This window comes from Mytilus trossulus, chromosome 2, assembly GCF_036588685.1.
Source record: "Mytilus trossulus isolate FHL-02 chromosome 2, PNRI_Mtr1.1.1.hap1, whole genome shotgun sequence".
In the NCBI taxonomy this organism is placed as follows: domain Eukaryota; kingdom Metazoa; phylum Mollusca; class Bivalvia; order Mytilida; family Mytilidae; genus Mytilus; species Mytilus trossulus.
The window spans coordinates 49702723-49728084 of NC_086374.1; the positions used below are offsets into that span (position 1 = coordinate 49702723).

General features: G+C 30.8%; 1 protein-coding gene across 3 annotated transcripts in view; it reads left to right on the forward strand.

Annotated features, from left to right (window-relative positions):
* Positions 1-1047: 1047 nt before the first annotated feature.
* LOC134707480 (contactin-like) overlaps positions 1048-25362 on the forward strand; it is a 32837-nt gene continuing 8522 nt past the window's right edge. Inside the window, exons 1-22 of one of the 3 annotated variants that reach the window (XM_063567241.1) lie at positions 1048-1243; positions 2912-2986; positions 5982-6076; positions 7195-7280; positions 8480-8631; positions 9844-9951; positions 10618-10793; positions 11768-11921; positions 12476-12571; positions 13367-13600; positions 16166-16274; positions 17078-17277; positions 17973-18242; positions 18644-18922; positions 19400-19566; positions 19950-20076; positions 20570-20752; positions 21406-21558; positions 22079-22173; positions 23004-23099; positions 24347-24494; positions 24847-24968. In XM_063567241.1, the coding sequence (XP_063423311.1) occupies positions 2923-2986; positions 5982-6076; positions 7195-7280; positions 8480-8631; positions 9844-9951; positions 10618-10793; positions 11768-11921; positions 12476-12571; positions 13367-13600; positions 16166-16274; positions 17078-17277; positions 17973-18242; positions 18644-18922; positions 19400-19566; positions 19950-20076; positions 20570-20752; positions 21406-21558; positions 22079-22173; positions 23004-23099; positions 24347-24494; positions 24847-24968 (3114 nt within the window). In that variant the 5' untranslated portion in view covers positions 1048-1243; positions 2912-2922. The other 2 variants (XM_063567242.1, XM_063567243.1) reach the window with 2 other exon arrangements.

The window sequence follows — 25362 nt, forward strand, 5'->3', positions numbered from 1 at the left end:
ACATCTTAATATTTTATGATGTATTTAAATGAGTAGTTATTGTTGCAAACTCCATTAGAAATTTTAATTGAGATTAGTTTTGGAATAAGGGAAAGGGGGATGTGATTAAAAAAATTGGGTTCAATTTTTCTCATTTGAAATTTCATAAATAAAAAGAAAATTTCTTCAAACATTTTTTTGAGAGGATTAATATTCAACAGCATAGTGAATTGCTCTAAGAGAAAACAAAAAAAATAAGTTCATTAGAACACATTCATTCTGTGTCAGAGACCTATGCTGTGTCAACTATTTTATCACAATCCAAATTTAGAGCTGAATCCAGCTTGAATGTTGTGTCCATACTTGCCCCAACCGTTCAGGGTTCAACCTCTGCGGTCGTATAAAGCTACGTCCTGCAGAGCATCTGGTTTTATTTTGATTTGTATTCGGAACACTTATTTTTTTTACCGTCACTGCTATGGTAAAAGCTGCAATCGCTGCTGAAGATTGGACACACTGTATGTAGTGTGCCGGTAGATAATTTGAAACTCGAAACTCGCATATTGATAATGTAAAATACATAAGTAAAATAATGACAATTTGAAAGTTTGGTCGTCGTTTCAGAAGTGAGGCATTTGCCTCATTTGCCTCCATTACGCTACGGCCCTGTCAGACGAATAAAGATTATTATTATTAACAGGACATAATTTCATAGTATTTATTTGTGAAATATTGTCTCAATAATGAATTCACACAAAATATATTATGATACAAATATTTCATGATACATGGTTATGAAATATTGTCTTGTGGTACAATATTTCATAGGACAATATTTTGCTTTACAAATTGGTACCCCCATTTTGACCCACATATAAAAAATAGAAAATATGTGTGAAATGAATACAAAAGATTAGAGAAAAGTTATCTTACAAAAGGGAAAGGCATAAAAGTATGTATGACCTCCATTGAGACCCTCATGATACTTTCAAGAAATGTATAAAAATAAATTTGTATTTCCCGCTTTTAAAAGTTCTTCAAACTAAAACATTCAAATAATCTTGATCACCCAAGCGTCTGAATGGTTTAAATGCCCCAGGCACATGGAACTGTTTTGAAATACTATACGATGTTATGAGCCACATTCTGACGAAGTTTTTTTCATAGTTTCGCATGTTTCAGTGTAACTTTGTGATTTGTATTGTTTCTTAGAACAGAAATCGACGACAAGTTAAGCTAATACCCACAGGTAAATCGTGCACAGGTGAGTTGAAAAAGGTAAACAGGTAAATATCAGAAAATATCGCGCTTCCGTAAAATGTCAACAGGTTGACTCACAAGCAATGATTATTTGTTGCATAACGAGATTTATTAGGGTTATTGAATAGAAGGTGAGACAAATATTTTTAATTCCTTTGTGTCACTGTCAAGCTAAATAATTTCCTAAATTCAATTTAACCACTAAATGACTATAAAACTGCTGAAATTTGCTGAAATCAGAAATTCCTATGAAATAAATCATCATGAATCGGAATTTGAAAATACTCATGGGCTTTTCATGGCATGACAGATGAAATTGAAATTTTGTTTGTCAATTTAAAAAATAAATTTTTACAGGGACTTCATTTGTTATCCCAAAAGAGGGGGAGAGAGATCTTTAAAATGTTGGGGCATGAAGGGGGTGTCCAACTTTTTGAAACTTAAGGGCATACGATACAGTTACAGGGGAGGTAATGACGTTGCTAACGTAAAATGTTATTTTCGCGACGTCAAACTGTGACATATTGGGAAAAGATGCATTTTTCGACTGATTTTATCATTCAAACTGATTTAATTTGAAAACGAGTTCATTGACCCCTATTTTTCAAAACAGCAATTTGTTTCATTTTGCAGGGAGATTATGTGACCCAAATTTTATAAAACTGTAAATAGAGGATTTTTTTTAAATTTTGATAAACATGCAGCAAAAAATGACGTATTTTCCTTACTTCATAAACATTTGATAAATATGAGTTATTTCTGAATAAAAATGCCTAATTATTTAAGATACTTATAAAATACAGAAATAACCAATTATTTAACAAAAAACAATTTGTATTTATCTTTCATAACAAAAAAGTTATGTCTTTCTTTCGAAAAAGAAATTACGACCACAAATCTGAATGTTGAGCAAATATACCAAATTTCTACCTCATTTTACTCAAAAAGTAGCACATGAAGGTATATTTTTTATTACATATTTGATTTAATCAGGTAAAAAATAGCCTATATATGCAAATTTTCACGAACTTGCAAATACAGGATCAAAACTGTATCGTATGACCTTAAGAAAGAGGGGGGCATGGAAAAAAATTTGGTGACCGACATATAAACAATAAAGAACATAACTGAATAATTTGACCTGAAAAGATCCTCATTTGGCATGCGGCGCCTTTGACATCATTTACCAGAAGGAAGGTGCAACTGTATCCCTGCTCTATTAAAAATTTCCAGCACTTTCAAAATCGTCATTCAGTAAGCACGGTAAGGTAGTATAGAAATAATTCATGTTCCGTAATTAAGGAAGGGTGACCATCTTTTTAGATTTTAATTTCCCAAATATTTTGTGCAGTTTAAAATCAATCTTTATTACCAATTTGCTCAACATGTGTTGGAAATAGCTATTCATAAATATTTGTCACATGGTGATGAAAATCACATGACCGATTCATCTTTTAAAAAAACCTATCCAGGAACTGGCCTACATGTATGTAATTTGAGGTAAAAATAATGTCTTTTATATTCATCACAGCTCCAAAGTTTTGAATTGTTTTTGTTTGTATTTTAATTGGGTTGGGGAATTTATTTTGACCAAGGAGTTTCTGCATGAACAGTATACATTACAAATTCCTAGAAAGTTGTACAAATTTTAATGGAAACGATTTTTTTGTAGAGAGAATTAGAATGATCCCATACAGCCTGGTGATACTTCTGGTAACCACAGTCTTATCCCAAGATCCTAGATATAGTAAGTAAAATACCCATAAAGCATACATGGTTTTTTGAGTCACAACTTCTGGAACGACAAAATGGCATTAATTGATATTTTTTCTTTATTCTATTGTACAAACATGACAAATGTGTACTTGTTAAAAAATGTGGTATTCATTTATGTTTGTACTTCCTTCGGCTTATTCTCATTTAGCCTTAGCTGTCAAAATCTTTATATAAAATTAATCCCATTTTGTCTTTGTACAAATTTTCAGGTAAAAGATAATTAACTAAGGTGAAATGGGAACTTGTGTAAACAATGGAATTAAGTTATTTTTTGTTTGTATTGCAATTACTTGATATTTGTTATTTTAATGTAAAAATCTTCAATTAAACTTGTATTTTTTTCCATTATGTGATATATTTCGTAAATTAAATAAAGTCTTGTTGTTTCTTATAAGAGATAAAAAAAAATCTGTATGAAATATTTCATATTTCAATAAATAGATTAAAGACAAATATTATACATTCATAACAAATATTTCATTTCTGAATCTGCATTGAATTACAAGCACAATTTTAGATTATATATTTTATTATCTTAAGATTTACAGCTTATCGGTGTAAACAAGAAATAACAAATTATAATTGCTGCAAAACATGTAGACAGAGAATGTTAACTATTTTGTAAATTACTGTCCTGACTATCCTAAGACCATTATAAGACACCTCTCGTGCACCTCTCGTGCAGTCCTTACTTTATGAACGACTTAAAGACATCCTAAGTAAGGACCCCTTTGAGAAACCCACTAACCCTAAGATATGTTGTAAGTCTGTTCTTAGACATGTCTAAGTCCTAAGACAGCTTCATGAAATGGGCCCCATGAAAATAAATTTCCCTATTTTTCAGCTTGTTATGTCAGCCCTGTTAGTGATTGTTTGTCCTCGGTCTTGTGATGGTATTTGGTATTTGTGGGACAGTTTTGTCTGTTATGTAGAGTGTTTATCTCCTGCTTTCGAATTAAGGCATTTTTTTTTGCAGTCTCAAGGGTCTTAGGCCATGGTGAACTGTATAATTGAAATACGTAGATTTTTTCAATTGCATAATATTTCTAAAATTGCAGCTTTTATTAAATGAAACATACAATATTTCAAGAGAAGCAAATTTCCTGTTTTTATTTTAGATTTTTTCTGATTTCACAGCTGTTATTCATAAAAATTGTCACTTTTATTAAAGGAATATAAAAATAAAAATTCAACACTTTCCTAATTACATGTTATTTGCATTGTTATAAAAACACTGAGGTTTAATTTGTTTATTTAAATTTGTTATCCTTGTTTTCAAAATTCCAATAGGGAACATACTTTATAAAATTGTTTTATATTGTTTTAATTTTTTTATCTTAATTCACATTTCGCCTTAGTTCAATTCCCATATCGCCTTAGTATATTTTTTACCTTTTTTACCTGTGACTCACAACTAAGGCGAAATGGGAACACACCCTTCCTTCATATATATATGTAAAATCCTGTATTTACCTACATGTAACACAATTATTATTTTTAATTTTTTTTCTCATCACTTGGCGTCCGGCGTCCTGCGTCCGTCGTCGTTAACTTTTACAAAAATCTTCTCCTCTGAAACTGCTGGGCCAAATTAATCCAAACTTGGCCATAATCATCATTGGAGTATCTAGTTTAAAAATTGTGTGGCGTGACCCCGCCAACTAACCAAGATGGCCACCACGGCTAAAAATAGAACATAGAGGTAAAATGCAGTTTTTGGCTTATAACTCAAAAACCAAAGCATTTAGAGCAAATCTGACAAGGGGTTAAAATGTTCATCAGGTCAAGATCTATCTGCCCTGAAATTTTCAGATGAATCCAACAACTTGTTGTTGGGTTGCTGCCCCTAAATTGGTAATTTAAAGGAAATTTTGCTGTTTTTGGTTATTATCTTGAATATTATTATAGATAGAGATAAACTGTAAACAGCAATAATGTTCAGCAAAGTAAGATCTACAAATAAGTTATCAGGACCGAAATTGTCAAATGACCCCTTTAGGAGTTATTGCCCTTTATAGTCAATTTTTAACCATTTTTTGTAGATCTTAGTAATCTTTTACAAAAATCTTCTCTTCTGAAACAACTTGGCCAAATTAAACTAAAATTGGCCACAACTATCATTTGGGTATCTTGTTTAAAAAATGTGTGGCAGGACCCGTCCAACCACCCAAGATGGCCGCCACGGTTAAAAATAGAACATAGGGGTAAAATTCAGTTTTTGGCTTATAACTCAAAAACCAAAGCATTTAAAGCAAATCTGACACAAGTAAAATTGTTTATTTGGTGAAAATATATCTGCCCTGAAATTTTCAGATGAATCAGACAACCTGTTGTTGGGTTGCTGCCCCTGAACTGGTAATTTTAAGGAAATTTTGCTGTTTTTGGTTATTATCTTGAATATTATTATAGATAGAGATAAACTTTAAATACAATAAATGTTGGCAAAGTAAGATCTATAAATAAGTCAACATGACCGAAATTGTCAGTTGACCCCTTTAAGAGTTATTGCCCTTTATAGTCAAGTTTTAACCATTTTTTCGTAAATCTTAGTAATCTTTTACAAAAACCTTCTCTGAAACTACTGGGCCAAGTTAATTATAGATAGAGATAATTGTAAGCAGCTAGAATGTTCAGTAAAGTAAGATGAACAAACACATCACCATCACCAAAACACAATTTTGTCATGAATCCATCTACATCCTTTGTTTAATATTCACAAAAACCAAGGTGAGCGACACAGGCTCTTGAGAGCCTCCAGTTTTTATGATGCACTTACATGTATACAATTAAATAAACATCCAGAATTGTTAAAGATACTTTTGTAATTTTAAGGAAGTAATGGCAATTGGAAATTTAAAAAAAAAACGAAAAAATATAACTGTTGGGTTTAATTTGTCACAAACTATGTATATACATATACAATATACTCAGCCATTTTACAATACATACCTATATTTCAATTTTAGATTGTCCAAGTGATTGGATTAGCACTGATAACACATGTTACAAGTTTGTCTTTGCACCTAAACTGACCTATGAAAAAGCAAGGAAGTCATGTGCTGTAAGTTTAAATAGATAACTTTTTGACTTAATTCATTTCTAATTAATCATATAAAAAAGAAGATGTGGTATGATTGCCAAACTCTTCACAAGAAACCAAAATAACACAGAAATTAACAACTATATGTCGCTGTACATCCTTTAACAATGAGCAAAGCCCATACCGCATATTCAGCTATAAAAGGTCCAGAAATGACAATGTAAAACAATTCAAACGAGAAAAATAACGGCCTAATTTATGTACATGTATGTTTACATCAAATATCAGTTGAAAGTTACTTCCCTTGAAGGCAAAACAAGATGACTGAGTAAGTTATTTCTCCTTTCCAAACAAACATTGAACACCAAATCATAAGCATTGATGCTTCTTGTGTAGCATTCAAAACTAATAATAATCAGCGGCTTTAAGGACCACCTCTATAAATTCGTTATCTGTTTTATCGATTTTTCAAAGTATGTAACTAAAAGATACATTGTTCTTTAAAATTATAAAAAGATGTCAGAATCAGGCCACTGCTGCTGATCTTTGATCTTGACCTGTGTTGCAGTGTTCATCAGTGATTCTTCTGAAAAATACTGAGAAAATGGTTAATACTATTGATATAGGCAAACACTGATAGAATGATTGACTAAGATATAGGCAAACATCTGGAACTAATGTAATAATTCAGATGAAGTTGAAGGGAGCTTTAGGTCTGTCTGTCTGTCTGATCAGTTTTTCTCATTTCATTTCTTTGTGCTTAAAAATAGTTATTTAATATTTAGTGTAATGTTTAAACATGACAAGTTACAGATCAATTTTGAGTTTTATTCTAATCTGATGATTTTATGGAGAGTTATGGTCCTTGGACTGAAATTTCACTGAAATATTAAAACTGTCATGACTGTATACATAAAATTGAGAAGGGAAATGGGGAATGTGTTAAAGCGACAACAACCCAACCATAGACTAGACAGCAGCCAAAGGCCACCAATGGGTCTTCAATGTAGCGAGAAACTCCGGCACCGGTAGGTGTCCTTCAGCTGGCCCCTTAAAAATATTTACATGTATACTAGTACAGTGATAATGGACCTCATACTTAACTCCAATCTATTTGAAAAATATTTTTTATTTTGCAGGATATGTTTGCTTCACTGATAAGTATCACAGATTTAACAGAACACAATTTTGTTGAGAATTATCTGATCAATCATGATTTTTATAGGTATGTTAATCAAAATTTGTAAAAAAAAAATGGTTAATCTAGTCTTGGCAGAAGTCTTAGAAAGTTCAGTTATATTTATAAACTTGCACCACAGCATTGTTTGACCTCATAAATTCAAAGATTTGTCTAGCAGTCAGAGTTGAAGACTTCTGCGACATGTTTTTCAGTATTATAGTTTTATCAGATATTATTTATAATTATATTTTTTTACTTTGATATTTTAGAGTTGAACTGTGTAAGTGTTGTTCAGGCCTTTTGGTCATAAAATCAGAGTACATTATTTGTGCATGAAACATTAAACCCAGTATTTTTGGTGCTAGATTTCCAAATCTGAGTATGATAGTCCTGTTGGTATGGTTGTACATTTGTAATTTTTGGAGTCTTTTATGGGTTGCTGTTAAATGTGAGCCAAGGTTTTGTTTGAAAGGCTGTACTTTGACCTTTTGGTTTAACAAACTGACTCGGATGGAGAGTTGTCTCATTGGCACTCATACCACAACTTATATCTATATATGATAATTGTTCTCCAAATATTTTTGCATGGAATCAAACAATTTGATTTGGAGATAAATATTCAGGAGTCAGTTTCACAAAAAAAACTTACAACTAAGATTGATCATAAGTCATGAACAATTCAGTATACTTACAATCAATTTTAGTCATAAGTATTTTTGTGAATTGACTCCAGTTTATAACTGTTATCCAATGAAAATGATTTTTCATCAGAGGTAAATAGGGCCATTTTCTTTTATTTGATTTCAAAATTTGATTGGGGTTCTAAAAAAAGTAGACAGAAGTCCTATGCCATTTCTTTTATTAAAACCTACATTTTTCGGACATTATTTGTCTAAAACTACTCTAACACTAGCAAGTAAACTTCATCAAGTTTTTTTATGTTCAACATTAGACAGTGAGAAAATGCTGTATAAGCTATACAAGTTCCAGAAATAGCAAAATACAAAACAATTCAAGAGATAATAAAAAACCCACACCCTGATTTATGGGGGAAGGGGAACAAATATGACAGCCAGCAACCAATAACAACAACTGAATTTCAGACTCCTAACTTGAGACTATAATTAGTTCAAGATAGTTTCATTCTTGAATAAGGTTAGCAATCTTGTTTTGTCTTACAATTGCATACATTTTGTTTAAAACAATCATTCTTGCTCATGATCTTTATTTAATATGCATTTTAGAAATAGTTGGTATACACGAGGAATACGGGACTTTTCAGGTACAAACAGCTGGTACTGGGACGGAGAGACAACACCTATACCCTACTCTCAACAGTACTGGTTACCTAATGCTCAAAAGACTCCTGGGGTTGTCATTGTTTACAGTTATTTAAGTAAGTTCAAACATCATTGTTAATATAGCGGAATTTGATGACACTGTTGTAAAAGTTAGAGGTTAGGGCTATAAAACCAGGTTTAATCCACCATTTTCTACAGTTGAAAATGCCTTTACCAAGTGAGGAATATGACAGTTGTTGTCCATTAGTTTGATGTGTTTTGTCATTTTATTTTGCCATGTGATTAGGGACTTTCTGATTTGATGTTCCTCTGAGTTCCGTATTTTTGTGATTTTACTTTTTACTTGTCTTCTGTTTAGGGAGTTCTTACTTCATAAGAGCCAAGACTTAGTAATGCTTCATTGGTTTTAATTAATAAGGGGACTTTCATGGAATAACTTTCTGGATTTTTCTGCTACCATGTAAGCATAAAGATTTCATTTCAAGGGTGTTTTTCAGGAGTCTTCATTCATGAACTTTTATAATTTTATTTCTTGTTATTTTAAGATTGTTCATTTTTCTGGATAATTTATTGATAAACTTGGGTGAATCATAAGATGCTAAATGCAGTAACATGTGAATACCAAGAAAACACCAACTTCTAATTTCAAATTGTAGTTATTTGAAGAAAAAAAAACATTTATATTTTTTATTCATGAGTAATCCCTAAATCTGCTTTCACTGCTTTCCTAAGTCATAATGTCTTACAGAGGGAATTGGAATTAACTCAGGAGGGCTGCTTATGTTTCTGATTTTTTTCATAAAATGGGAATTCTCTTGAATTATCCATATAGTTTCATTTAAAACTTTGCCTGCTTATATGTACTTTTATTTTCATAACTTTAGTACATATAGCTTAAAACTAATTTTCAAAATCATGTAAAATCATTGTTATTTTTTCATAGTTTTTGAAAGAAAAAAGGTACTTATTTTAAATGTATGAAAAATCTACTTTGACCGCCACATTTTCACTGGCTTATATCTCAAAAACAAGAAAACAAGGACACTAACCTATCATTTTTTTTCTACTTTTTCTATTACATGTATTTATATATCATCAATTTATAACATTTATTTAAAAGCTTGTTATTTTGGTAATAGTGCATGAATATATTTTAGTCAGATAGTGTCAGACCTTTCATAGATTTCCAATTTTCTATTTGACATTGATATTTTATACAATTTGAAACAGTTTTTGCTGTACTAGTTATTTGATTTAGAAAATATGTATACAGAAATGAATGAATTAATTATTCTCAATTGTTTCAGCAAGTAAATATGGTTGGAGTTTAGCTGGGAAGAACAAAGTATTACCATACATTTGTGAAATACCAAGAACCTTTGCTTATAGATTGACTATGGAAAGGCGAACTTTTGGTGAGTTTGAAGCAAATGTTAAAAATATTAAGTATGATAGACAGATTAGAAAAGACTTTTGAAAAATTGTAGCAAGCTATTGTAACTTTGATTTTGAATAAGCATTTAATTGTTGACCTGTTTGAGTTTGAGTCTTATTGTTATTTGAGGATAATTACCGGTACTAGTTGATCATCAAAATGACTTATTGCACACATCATCCTGTAGCATTTGTTAAATCCCAGATTAACTGGGATGGACTTTATTTCTGTGTTAGATAAAGCCCCATAAAATTATTTGTTGGTCTTTAAGACAGGGTAAATAGAAAAGAGAAAAGGGCTAAATATGATGAAAATTTTCTGATAAATGATAATTCTATAACTCAAAGGCATTGAAAGTATACTGTAAATTCAAGAGACATTAAATTTTTGGCAAACGTGAAGTTATATAAATCAAGTTTTTTTAATCTTATATACTCTGTTTCTCAAATTGTTAAATTTGGTCAATTTTCAACATTAATTTAAGTTATCAATAACATGTTAGATTGAAATTGTATTTTCATATTAATGTTTCATTCCATGCTTTGAGACCCATAAGTAATTTTGATCTAACTTGACCATTGGACAATAGGTATTTCTATAATGCTGTCATGTAATATCACATGTAATCATACAACTTTTTTTGTAGAATATGGTGTAGCATATCAAAATCTGACCAATGTAAAAAGAGGACCAATTTTTCAAGCACAGCCTAAAAGTGTGATGGTAGTATCACGCACACCAATTGCTCATATAGAGTGTCGTGCCATGTGTAATCCTGCTTGTCAATATAAATGGTACAGAGGATTTAACTTTGCAGAAGAGGTAAGATAAAGCCAAGGACGGTTTAGTGTCTTTAAATATCAGCTGTATTTGTACGAGGCTAAGAAACAGGTAAATTTCAAGCTTCAACAAGCAATTACTTCTTCTGTTTCCAGCCTCATACAATATACAGCTGTTATTTTAAGACACAACACAGTTATCGTCTTTATCCTGTTATTGAATATGTAAATTTTTTTCCCATCTCAATTGTAGAATTTGTTTATGAAGAAATCTGCATGACCTAAACAGGGGCCGCAATGGGAACCCTAAATTTAATTGTGAACTAAATAGTCATTGACATAACTGTTGGCTTGCAACAGAGGCAGATTACCAGGGGACTATATATGTCTAGTATATGTTTATCACTTCCTGTTATCTGTTCACCTGTATAAGTATAGTAGAAAGGTTGATTGCATGATAAAATGATTGTATTAGAACCTGAAGGCACAACATTTTAGTAAGAAGAAAAGTATTACGATTTAGTTACTGATGGCCATGAATACAATTTCTGACAAAATGCTATGGAAATGTCAGATTCTTGATTAATTTTCATATTCAAGAAGAAAACTTATTTCAGTAGTGTGCATTTCAAACCATCTTTGAGATTTCAACAGCATCTTTTTTTCATGGATTTGAAAAGACAAAGTATTACATGTATTATGAGACTTTAATGGAAAAAATAGCTAGATTTGCCATTTCTGCACACTTATTCAAGTTTGTCTCAACTAAATTTTATCAATTTTATACACAATGCTTAATATTACCCATCATAATCATAATCTTATTTCCGTGGCATCACATACATGAATCTACAGTTATGGTATTTAGTTATTAGAATGAATGATGTCCGTTTTAATGTTTTCAAGTTATGTCCCTTTTCAACACAAAATAAACCAAATTAAAACCCTAGTGACAATTTCTGATTTTACAGTATATATGTGCAAGGTTAGTTAAAATTTTGATTTCTTTGATTGAAGGTGACAGTTAAAACAGACAATAGATACACAATGACCAATGGCAAGCTATCAATACAGGATCCTGAGGAGGAAAAGGATGCATATACTTACCAGTGTCAAGTTTCTAATAACATAGGAACAGTCATTAGTAACCCAGTCCAATTGGCTTTTGGAAGTAAGCTTTAGAATGTTCATTAAGGTTTCCAGAAATTTAATGAAATGATTTTTTTTTAGATATATAAATGTACATTGTGTACACACTAGAGAGATAACATAACCTATAATTTACAAATATTTTTTTTAATGTTTCTGGATGTTTAATTGAATTTAAATTTTAACAGATATCTAAACAGACTATAGGTTTGACACACTGGGTTGGGTTAAAATCCAGATCAAGAATGAAAAGATATAAAAACTTGTACATGTATATGGACTGATTATTAGTATGAAATGAATCCTATTACATTGTATAAGGGGGAGGGGGGAAATGCAAGAAGCAATATCATGAAATAACTTTCTCTAATTTTGCTGCAAGTTTGTTTTGATTTCTTTTTTTGGCACAAAATAAATTTTGAAGGACAACCTAAATTAGAAAAAATAATCTTTATTCCATTATCTAGCTATTAACCAGGACTAAAGAGATATATACCCTTTTCCTGGGGAGCATAATTCTCTTACTTACCATTTGTATTTGTACAAAACCTAAATGTACCTTTTTATACTTCATAGCTCTTGGAGAATTTTCTAATGTACAAGATGCACCAGTATATACAAATGCATATAATGGAGTTGCATTACACTGTAGCGCTATCAAAGCTGATCCAGGTAAAATTAATAGTATTTATAAGTGAAATACAAATACTCAAACTACATTGACTGTTCAAATTATTTCTATGTTAGATTAGAGTAAAATATGTTTGTCAATATCACAATGAATCATAGCTTTTAAAACAATACAAAAAGGAATTATGTCTTTTTGCTTAAAATATTATGTATAAGCATTCTTTTCATGACTCAGGATATAGCCAAAACTTTGAAACAGATCAATTTAAACTGATTTTTAGAACTGGAAACTGACAGCACATGCTTCAATAAAAAGATCGTTTAATATCGTGTATTTTTGCATATGCATTGTTTCACATTTATCTCTTTCTAGTCCACTTTGTAGTGCTTTGATTACATGATTTTCAAATTTACTGAATGTAGTTCACTCAGAAAAGATTTATCTTATTTGTGACAAATTATTTTCACATTATCTTTTCGACTCGTAAAAGTCTTGAAAAAGAATAACTTGTGAAATTGTAGGTTAAAACCAATTATGATAACTTTAAATATAGACTATACTTGGGACCATATAAGGCCATTTATGATCATTTATAATTTGTTTAATGAAATGCATCAAGAAACAAATAAATCGTAAATAATTATAATAACAGAGACTCTACCATGCTACAGATTTACCTGGCGTTGGTTCACTTTGTTTGTAATTTATAATTATAAAAATTTATCATTATGCTCAATTAAAGATACTATCAATCTTTTATAAAGTTTCATGGAAATGGAGAATAAAACATGATGGATATTTGTATTAATTCAAAAGCATCTGTTTATTACTTACAGCTGCAACTTACATGTGGCTAAGAGGAAGTCCACCAAGGGAGATAATTACTGAAACAACACCATATATCTTCATGTCTGCCAATGGTAGATTGTATTTCTCAGAGGTGACATTGATTGATACTTCAGACTATTACTGCCAGGTGTCGTTGACCAGTTTGACAACCTCCTCTCTAGGAAACTCTCAAGCCCCTAGTAGAGTCAGCAGAGTTATCAAATTGGTTGTTATGCAAAAAGGTAAAAATTAATTTCTTAGTTATGACTACTGCTTTTAATTGTATAATCAAAATCTGGAAGACAAATTAACAATTTTTATAAGACCCCAAAATTTGAAAAAAATTTCATCGTATATTGCTATCACGTTGGCGTCATCATCGTCCGAATACTTTTAGTTTTCGCACTCTAACTTTAGTAAAAGTGAATAGAAATCTATGAAATTTTAACACAAGGTTTATGACCACAAAAGGAAGGTTGGTATTGATTTTAGGAGTTTTGATCCCAACATTTTAGGAATTAGGGGCCAAAAAGGGCCCAAATAAGCATTTTCTTGGTTTTCGCACTATAACTTTAGTTTAAGTAAATAGAAATCTATGAAATTTAAACACAAGGTTTATGACCATAAAAGGAAGGTTGTTATTGATTTTGGTAGTTTTGGTCCCAACAGTTTAGGAATTAGGGGCCCAAGGGTCCAAAATTAAACTTTGTTTGATTTCATCAAAATTGAATTATTGGGTTTCTTTGATATGCCGAATCTAACTGTGTATGTAGATTCTTAACTTTTGGTCCCGTTTTCAAATTGGTCTACATTAAGGTCCAAAGGGTCCAAAATTAAACTTAGTTTGATTTTAACAAAAAATGAATCGGTTGGGTTCTTTGATATGCTGAATCTAAAAATGTACTTAGATTTTTGATTATTGGCCCAGTTTCCAAGTTGGTCCAAATCGGCGTCCAAAATTAAACTTTGTTTGATTTCATCAAAAATTGAATAAATGGGGTTCTTTGTGCAATAGCAAGTCTTTTCAATTGCACAGTATTGCGCATTGGCAAGAAATATCTAATTGCACAATATTGTGAAATAGCTAATTTTTTTTAATTAGAGTTATCTTCCTTTGTCCAGAATAGTAAGCAAGAAATATCTAATTGCACAATATTGTGCAATAGCAAGAATTTTTTTTAATTGGAGTTATCTTTCTTTGTCCAGAATCAACTTAAATCTTTGTTATATACAATATACAATGTATATTCACTTTTTACTACCAACTGATAAATTAAAATAATCTTTACCATTCAGTGATAACAAGCAGTTTTTTTACATCTTAATATTTTATGATGTATTTAAATGAGTAGTTACTGTCGCAAACTTCATTAGAAATTTTAATTGAGATTAGTTTTGGAATAAGGGAAAGGGGGATGTGATTAAAAAAATTGGGTTCAATTTTTCTCATTTGAAATTTCATAAATCAAAAGAAAATTTCTTTAAACATTTTTTTGAGAGGATTGATATTCAACAGCATAGTGAATTGCTCTAAGAGAAAACAAAAATTTTAAGTTCATTAGAACAAATTCATTCTGTGTCAGAAACCTATGCTGTGTCAACTATTTAATCACAATCCAAATTTAGAGCTGAATCCAGCTTGAATGTTGTGTCCATACTTGCCCAACCGTTCAGAGTTCAACCTCTGCGGTCGTATAAAGGTACGCCCTGCGGAGCATCTGGTTTTAAAATAATAGATAACCTGTTATGTTTAACCGAGCCACATTTTTGAGCCTGTCCCAAGTCAGGAGCCTCTGGCCTTTGTGAGGGTTGTATTATTTTTAATTCTAGTTTCTTGTGTACAATTTGGAGTTTAGTATGGCTTTCATTATCACTGAACTAGTATATATATTTGTTTGGGGCCCAGCTGAAGGACGTCTCTGGGTGCAGGAATTTCTTGCAGCATTGAAGACCTGTTGGTGAATTTCTGCTGTAGTTTGTTCTATGGTAGGGTTGTTGTCTCTTTGACACATTCCCCATTTCCATTCTCAATTTTATTGTTGTTTATTTTTTTACTGGTACTAATGACATGTATCATTGTTATTTGATCTTCCAGATTTAATGCCCCCTTCACGGTGTAGGGAGAATTAAGTTCAACCTTTGTCCATCTGTACGTCCGATCTTTAAATTTGCCTCAACTTAATGTTCAATTATACACATTGCTAATTACCATCAATCACAGATACATTTAAGTGGTGTCACTTTCATTGTTATTGAGTTTAGTCCTTTATAAATGGAAAAAATTACCATTTCTGTCTCAACTAAATTTTATCAATTTTATACACAATGCTTATTATTACCTGCCACAATCATGATCTAATTTCTGTTGCATCACTTACATGAATCTACAGTTATGGTCCTTTGTTATTAGATTTGAATGATGTCCGTTTCAATGTTTTTCAAGTTATGTCCCTTTTTTTAAACAGAAATCTTGCTAAAATTTCATTAGTTTGCCTCAACCAAATGTTATAAGATTATTTCACAATGCCTATTATTTTCAAAAACAGATTGAATTTGGGCGCTATCACTTCCTCTGTTCTGTAGTTATGTTCCTTTGTTAATTAATTTTTTTAATTTTTCATTCAAGTTTGCCATGTTGCTTGAAATGAAAGAATTAATTTTAAGGGATCTTAACACTGACTGAATTACTGATTAAGATTCTTATATTATTGATTATAGATTTTCTTATAGATCCTGTTTGTCTTATTGTGTTGCATTATATGTAGGTTTGGCATATTTATAGGCAATAATTGACTCTTATTTTTCAGCTCCTATGACCAACTGGGGACCACAAATAATGGATGATTTTATATATGTGTCACCAGAACGTCCATTGAAAGGATTCAATGTCAGGATGGAATGTTTTGCTTATGGATCGTAAGTATAATTATACCCCTAACCAAAAGAAGGGAGGTATACTAGTTAATGTATGTCCAAGTTTCATAGTAACCAATTGAAACACTTTGAATATTCAGAGCTGTTCAATATTTGTCATTTAAAAAATCCAGTGTATACCAGAGACTGAAGACCACATCATTTGCACATGTCAACTTCATTGTAAATGTTCTATGGTCTTTGGTTCTTAATACAGACTGTACATACATGTGCTACACTGTAAACCATACAGACTGTACATACATGTGCTACACTGTAAACCATACCGACTGTACATACATGTGCTACATTGTAAACCATACAGACTGTACATACATGTGCTACACTGTAAACCATACAGACTGTACATACATGTGTTGCACTGTAAACCATACAGACTGTACATACATGTGCTACATTGTAAACCATACAGACTGTACATACATGTGTTACACTGTAAACCATACAGACTGTACATACATGTGTTACACTGTAAACCATACCGACTGTACATACATGTGCTACACTGTAAACCATACCGACTGTACATACATGTGCTACATTGTAAACCATACAGACTGTACATACATGTGTTACACTGTATCTTTGATTTTCTAAACCAAGTACTTTCAACAGCCTTTCAAACAGTATTTTAGTATTTGACTTATTGCCTTAGACACAATATCTAATTGTAAAAAATATAATCCCATACTGTTTAAATAGAAATATAATGAAACTCAACAAAACTAAGAAAAACTTTACAAATATTTACTGAAACATTATCTTTAATTTTGTGTATTTTTCAGGGCTGTGAATTATTTAGGAACATGGAGATATCAATGGGCTAGACCTGGAGGCAAAATACCTGCAAATGCTAGATTTAGTGACTTTAATCGTGTCATGACAATTGAGAATTCTCAACCAGAAGATGAAGGAAATTATGTGTGTATTGTATCTAGAGGCACAACATCCAGTGATCAAAGAAACTTGTATCTTCGTCTTTATGGTATATTTTATTACTTGTTTTAAAATTAAGGTCATTAAAAGCTAAATATTTTTTTTTTTTAACTGGAATTTTTTTTTAGAGAGAACTGATACCATTTTGTCTTTCAAACTGATATTTAATTATCTAAACAAATGGTATTTTGCTTTAATGGATGACTGGTGCAATTAAATTAACTTTTCTAAATCTTTGATGGAGAGGTCCTAGAAAAAAGTTATATTAGAGTATGTGGCTCATTATCCAATCACGCAAATGATTTTTTAAACACAAATTAATAAGACTTCAAAGAGATGTGAATTATGAGAAAATAGTATAGAGAATGAATTTGATTTATGTACTGTCAATTCAAAAATATAGCGACCAGGATAGTTTTTGCCAAAAAAAATAAAAAATGCATTTTAGATACACACCTTATTGCTATATTTATGTCATTACTGGACATCATTCAGGTTTCCGTAAAATTTTGACATCATAATATAAAATATCTGATGCCACAATAGAAAAGTGATTGTTGTATAATGTCAATAGGACAGATTCTCAGGCCAGCTGGGAACAACAATAAGGTGTATTGATAGCATTTTTTGTAGGCAGAACTTTCTTAAATCACCATTATAAATGTAGCATCTGTATCTATACTTTAACATCTCAAAATAAGATTAATCTTCTGGATTTACAGTAGTTTTAATTACTTTTTTTAGCTGTGCCTTATTACTTAGTTCCATTACGAGCTCAACATGTAGATCTGGGCAGTGACTTGACATGGACATGTGAAGCATCAGGATATCCTTACCCAACTTACAGTTGGTACAAGGACGGAAAAATTATACAGAATATTCCAGGGGAAATAACTGTTGCTGGAAATGCCTTAACAATTTTGAACTTACAACGGAAACATAATGGAATGTATCAGTGTGCTGCAGAAAACTACCTTGGAACCAGTATGAGTGAAGCACAACTTAGAGTTTTAGGTGAGTGAAATAAAAAAAGTTTGTTTTCTAATTAAATGTTGAATTATACAATAAGAAAGTCAACAACACCCATCAATCACCACATTGGAAGATTTTATTGTTGTTTTGTTATCTTTATTAATGTTTAATTTACTTATCTAGTGAAAGACAACTGTGAATACCTTTCAGTATTCACCCATTGTTCCATTGTTACCCAAAGACACCATTACTACTCCAGGTATTGGTTCACCATATATAGATACTTGTTGAATTATATTTAGAATCTTTTTTTATAAGTCCCCTACCAACAAAGTTAAATTGGACGTTAGGTTTGCACTCTATATGTCTGTCTGTCTGCCATTTGAAGTCTCTAGTTATCATTACATGGGTTTTTTTTTACAATGTTTATATACTATTTTCAGCTTTTGAGCCAACATTCAACAAGAAACCTTTACCTGCAGAAATGTATGGAGCCGTAAATGGAAACATAACAATTCAGTGTCGTCCTGAGGCAGCTCCTGCACCAACTATTGAATGGTATATAGGTGGCAGTCAAATATCATCTACGGACAAATTTAAACGGGAACTGAATGGAGATTTGGTTATTACTGGTCTTAGTATGGCCGATGCAGGAGTCTATAGATGTAAAGCTACAAATGATTTAGGATCAACTGAAAGTGCAGGAAGACTCTTTGTTAAAGGTTTGTCTTATATAATGCATGTGCATAAAAACATACACATTGAAATTATTATCATAGCCATAAATTGGTCTATTCATAATTTAGTGCTAAGAAAAAAATTATTTGTTGTAAAAGGGGTGTCTTCAAATACAAAACTTTCTTCCAACTTATTCTCAGAAACAACTGAACAGAATGACATAATATTTGGCCTGAGATTTGACAGTTGTAAGCACTATTCAATCCTTTCGGATAACTTATTCCAGTTAGCAGATGAATTTGAAATGTTTAATCAATATATTTCCCCCAATGCTACTCAACGGAATTATTTCATATTTGGTCAACAGCATAACATTTATAAAGTCAGTTCTAATGTGTATGCCATATTTCCAATTTTCTAATACTTTGAAATAGTATTGGGTGTGTGAGTGTGTTTTTACAACATATGAGTGTTTACAATACAAAATATCAGCTGTTTTACAATTTGTGTTTTCTTTGTAGGTCAAGTTGTTATTAGTGTACCACCAACGGTAAATGATAAGGCTGTGCAAAATGAAACAAAATTTATACGATGTGAGGCATCTTATGATAAAGAACTTGATCTTGTTTATGTGTGGAATTTAAATGGTCATCGGATTAATATCACAAAAGATTTCCATTATGAACAGGTAACTTAAAATATTCATAATTTATAAAAAAAAAAATCACAAGTTAAAATCTACTAGAAGTAATCTTCATTATAGCCTTCAGGTAATACTATGTACATGTAGTATTGAAAGGCTGACTGAGACTTACTTTGTATTGGTATTATTTGGGTCTCAAATTGAAAGAAAAGAAATTTAGAATCTGCTTAAATTTTGGTAAATGATATTTTATGAGCTATTGAGTTCTTATATGAAAATAAAGATGAGTGTCATGGGACATAATATTTTACCCTGTATTGAAAAGAAAAAACCAAAGAGTCCAAACATCTGACAAAAAATCCTAAACCTCACTAAGTACATTCTTAAGCTGTTAGTTAGAACTATTACTTATAGAATGATATTTTCAGATTGTTCGACCTGGTTATACAGGACTGATGATTAAACTGATTGATTTCAAACATGGAGGAACGTATACATGTATTGCCAAAACTCCTGTCAATGAAGCAAAAGCATCAGGATTTCTCAAGATTTTAGGTACGATTTATAGCAATCTTGAAATATGGCAAGGTTTTTGCCAAAAAAGAGCAAACATTAAAAGAAAAAGGAAAAATTAGATTAATTCATTGGAAGTCATTTTTGTGGAATTCATGGGAATTTTAAGTGTTCATTCAAAAACATATTTTGTATTAAAGAAAACTGACATAAAACCAAATGATGAAATCAAGTATCCACACATAAATACAATATTTTCTCACTGCACCCAAGAAGATAGAAAGAATTCTTCATATGAATTATGAAGTTTTATCTTGGATAAACAGAAATCAGAATTAAATCAATCAAGCCTTCATAGATACCACATCTTAATTTCTTTATGTACATTACAGGCTGCTTACAGATAAGGAGTTAAACGAGTTTCAAGAAAAAAATTTATAGAAAAGAGACTGTTATGGATAAAAATGTTTGAGGGGATTGTTTTACATATTAATAAGTTGAATATAGATTGATAAAAAATATATATTTATGTTAGGTCCTCCATCAGAGCCTGCTGGTGTGAAAGCTGATTCCACTATGACCACTAGTTTAAGGATAAACTGGTTCCCTGGTAGAACAAATGGGTTACCAGTAGATTATTATACAATACAATCTCGTGTAGAAGGAGAAGAAGGTGTGATGACAAATTGGGAGTATATAAACAATGATGATGGCGGGAGTAAGTTTATTTAGCCCTGTAGTTTCATATTTTCATACCTTAGATATCATATGATTATGTGAATCAAATTTATTTAAAAAATCATAATGTTTAAATCAAACAAAGGATAAGATTCTTTTGCCAAAATAACAACTTGATTCCTAAATAGAATAGGCAACTTTCGAGTTTGTCCTTCACCAGAAAAAAATCGTCAATTATGCAAGCCTTTATGATGTCATTTACCAGATGGAGGGGATCGCCTGTATCCCTGCATTATTAATGTTCATCAAGTGTCTTAGTGATTGTCATTGTGCAGGATAAACTAGAATAACATTTGTTCTGTAGGCACTTAATCACAATTCCCTAATGACAGCAGTGCCACAAGACAATTACGAGAATTCAATTTGCTGAATAATTCGTGCTATATACCTTTATAGTATTCCCAACTCTCGCTCAACTTTGGAACAGAAGTCCCCTAAACACACAAATGATGTTCACTCAAACCAAACTTTTTGACGGAAATACATTGAACTCGAAAGTTGTCTATTATTTTAAAAGCTTTCAGGCTTAGTGAAAAAACAGTCTTTTAGTTTCTCAGTTAAAAGTTACTATGATAAATTTTAATTTGACAGCAAAATATTGTATTTAACATGCTTTGTCTTGTTATATTTTAGGGGTTTTTGAAAGGGATGTGATGCCTTTAGGCGAAGCTCGACCAGACAGGAGAAGTTACCTTGTAAAAAATCTAAAACCAGGCAATGTATACCAGTTCAGGGTGGCAGCTAAAAATGGGTATGCTGGCATAAGTCCTCAAAGTTATCCATCAGGTAAATACAGATACTATTCATTTTAGGGACCCTTTATAGCTTGCTGTTTAGTGTGAGCTTTGTGTTGAAGGCTATAATTTGACCTACATGTATAATTTTTCATTTTTACACATTGTGACTTGAATTGGAAGATGTCTCATTGGCACTCGTATCACATTTCATTAGTCAAATGATTTCCAGTGAGTTGAACTGATTAAATATTTAGTTTTGTAAATCATTTCATTAAGGCTGTCTTCATGTTAAGTTTTATTTTGTGACTTTAAAGAAAGTGCCAAAAATAGAACATGTTAAGTAAATTTCCATTATTTTAGAAATTTCCATAAAATGAATATTAAAATATATTAAAATACAGGATTGAAACTATGAGTCAAAGTTGAACACAATAATATTGAAGCTCTACTTCTTTTTATTTTTTAAGAAAAAAAGCCGAAATGTCCCTATTTTCAGTACATGTATAAAATATGTTGCATTTAACAATTTGACAGTATTCTGGTGTAAACATATTTTATTTTTATTTCAGCATTAACAAAGACAATGGAAGCTCCCCCCATTGCAATGCCATCTTTGATTTATGGTGGAAATGGTAGTGTTGGAGACCTTCATATTATATGGAATGTAAGTTTTAACAGGAACATTTTTTTCTAATGTTAATTGAATACAGGTTTCTTAAATCTACTGTAAATTCAGAAATTATTGCATGCTTTTAATATTTAAGCCTAAAATGCGATTTTGTTCTGTTTAATTCATAGGGAAAAAAATCAAAATGTGAGTTTAAATTATTGCCCTTTATAACCCTGTCATATTTTAACAATAATAAAAACATCTCAATTATTTCTGAATTTACAGTATTGCAGCAATGAGAAAATTAACGATTTTCATTTCAGCATAATTTTTTTTTGTGTTTAGGAATAATTCACAATCGCAAGAGACATTTTAACATTTATACAATAACAAACAGTCATAATTATATGATGTTTATACTGCAATTTAATCATGGTTTTATGAAGTTCAAAAAATTATTTACCTTTAATACAAGAGAATTGTTTTATAGACACCCATTTTAGAATGGCTGAAAGTGAGAAAAAAAACTTCATGATAAGTTAGCATAAAGTTATGTTTCTCAGATACAATATACGATGATTAGTCTAGGCAGTCAATGATTTTACTTCTTTTCTATGCAATGAATATCTGTGTTTAACCTTCTTTACATATAAATAAAAACACTTGATGCCCAACTGTAATTTTAATTTATGGAATGGTTTATACCCCATTTGTGGCAGGTGCACTGATGTCCAATATTGATTATGATTGCCACTTTTCCTGTGGCACGTCTGTGATTCTGTCCTGGTACTCTATTTCCTCCACCTTATAAATACTGGCCACCACAATATTTCTAATAGTGCTCAAAGCAGCTTGTAAATTGACTGAATGTTGGTTTTTTTTAGGAAATGCCATATGAAGACAGAGGTCATCAGAGTGGTGGATATATGGTTTACTGGAGACAACATCAAGAGGGTAATGATGATAGATTATGGAATACGGTATGTCAAACTAGTTCTAAATTTACAGTCAAACTAATTAAATATACAGTCAAACTTTTTCAAAATACAGTCAAACTGGTTCTAAATTTACAGTCAAACTAATTAAATATACAGTCGAAACTTGTTCAAAATACAGTCAAACTAATTAAATACACAGTCAAATTAGTTCTAAATTTACTGTCAAACTAATTAAATATACAGTCAAACTAGTTCTAAATTTACAGTCAAACTAATTAAATATACAGTTGAACTTGTTCAAAATACAGTCAAACTAATTAAATACACAGTCAAACTAGTTCTAAATTTACAGTCAAACTAATCAAATATACAGTCAAACTAGTTCTAAATTTACAGTCAAACTAATTCAATATACAGTCGAACTTGTTCAAAATACAGTCAAACTAATTAAATACACAGTCAAACTAGTTCTAAATTTACAGTCAAACTAATTAAATATACAGTCAAACTAGTTCTAAATTTACAGTCAAACTAGTTCTAAATTTACAGTCAAACTAATTAATTTTACAGTCAAACTAATTAAATACACAGTCAAACTAGTTCTAAATTTACAGTCAAACTAATTAAATTTACAGTCAAACTAATTAAATACACAGTCAAACTAATTAAATATACAGTCAAACTTGTTCAAAATACAGCCAAATTAGTTTGGAGTATAGTCAAACAAGTTCTTAATAAACAGTCAAACTAGTTCAATATATACAATCAAACTAGTTCTTTCTAAATATACAGTCAAACTAGTTCTAAATATTCAGGAAAACAAGTTCAAAATATACAGTCGAACTAGTTCTTAATATTCAGGAAAACTAGTTCAAAATATACAGTCGAACTAGTTTTTAATATTTAGTCAAACAGGTTCAAATTAAACAGTAAAACTAGTTCTAAAAACAAACAGGTAGAATAGTTTTAAATATACAGTCAAAATTTTATTGAAAAATATACAGTCAGACTAATTCTAAATATAGTCAAACTTGTTCTAATTTTTGTCACCAATCAAAAATGATTTAATCCATTTGTATAGGTATAACATCTAGTGCTATGGGTAAACAAATGAATTAAAGTTAAAACTGTTTTGGCTCTTCAATTTAAGAAAGGCCTTGATAATTGATATGATTATCCAGTTTAAGTCAATGCTATCTAAAGCTTTAAAAAAATATAATGTATGTCTTTGTATTAGTGGTATTTTTAAAGCATTCAAGTACATGTATTCAATATTTGATATCTTACAGAAAAGAGTCAACTCCTGGAAGCAAACGCATTTTGTTTACCAGGTTGGAGAGGAGAATTTTTATCTGTTGTATGAAATCAAAATACAAGGCTGGAATATACTTGGAAGTGGTCCCAATGCTTCAGCTATGATTTACTCCTCTGAAGGCAGTAAGTAGGATAAAGTTTACAGTAGCAATATCCTAATAAAAGCACTTGATACTTTATCCGTAAAATCAATCAAACCAGTAAAAATTATGTCAAAATTAACTGCACATCCCATATATAAATCTACAACATGCTGTTTTAAAATTGAATGTGGTGGGAGGATTGGATGTATTCAAATTAATTGTGAAGGAATTAAGACTAAAAGAAGTGTCTTCATGATACTTATTCCTTTAATTCTTCTTACTTTTTTAGAAAACTTATTGATATATAGAAATTACTTTGCATCTCCTATATATTTGAAAAAAAGAAAAGATTGCTAGATTTAGAATTTACATGAATAAATTATTTTTTATAGTGCCAACAGCTGCCCCTGGTAACGTATTAGCAGACGCTTTTAATTCAACTGCTATGGAGGTAACATGGGATGAAGTAGAAGATTCCAGGGAGGTCATGAAAGGTCGTCTCTATGGTTACCAGGTTAGTAATGATTTAACAATAAAAACTTATAACATGGAAATTTATGATTGAAAAGGAATGATGAAATAAATAGATATAGTATCATATATAGCAGAAGAAAAAAAGATCTCAACCCTTTCACCGATAGCTGCTTAGACAGAATCTACTCTGAGACAATGGCTTCCCTTGCTACTATTACTCAAGTGAGAGATCTTCATAATAAATGTCAATAAAACTTGTCTGTAGTTATTTGTGTCTTTATTTCATCATATTTATTCACTTACACCATTTTTTTCTCTTTATAAAATATTCCAATTAGCAGCATTATCTGGGTGAAATTCTCAAAATTCTGCTCTTTGACCCAAAATCATAATTTTTTAACCCAAAACGGCAAAATTTTGAAAAATTAATGAGG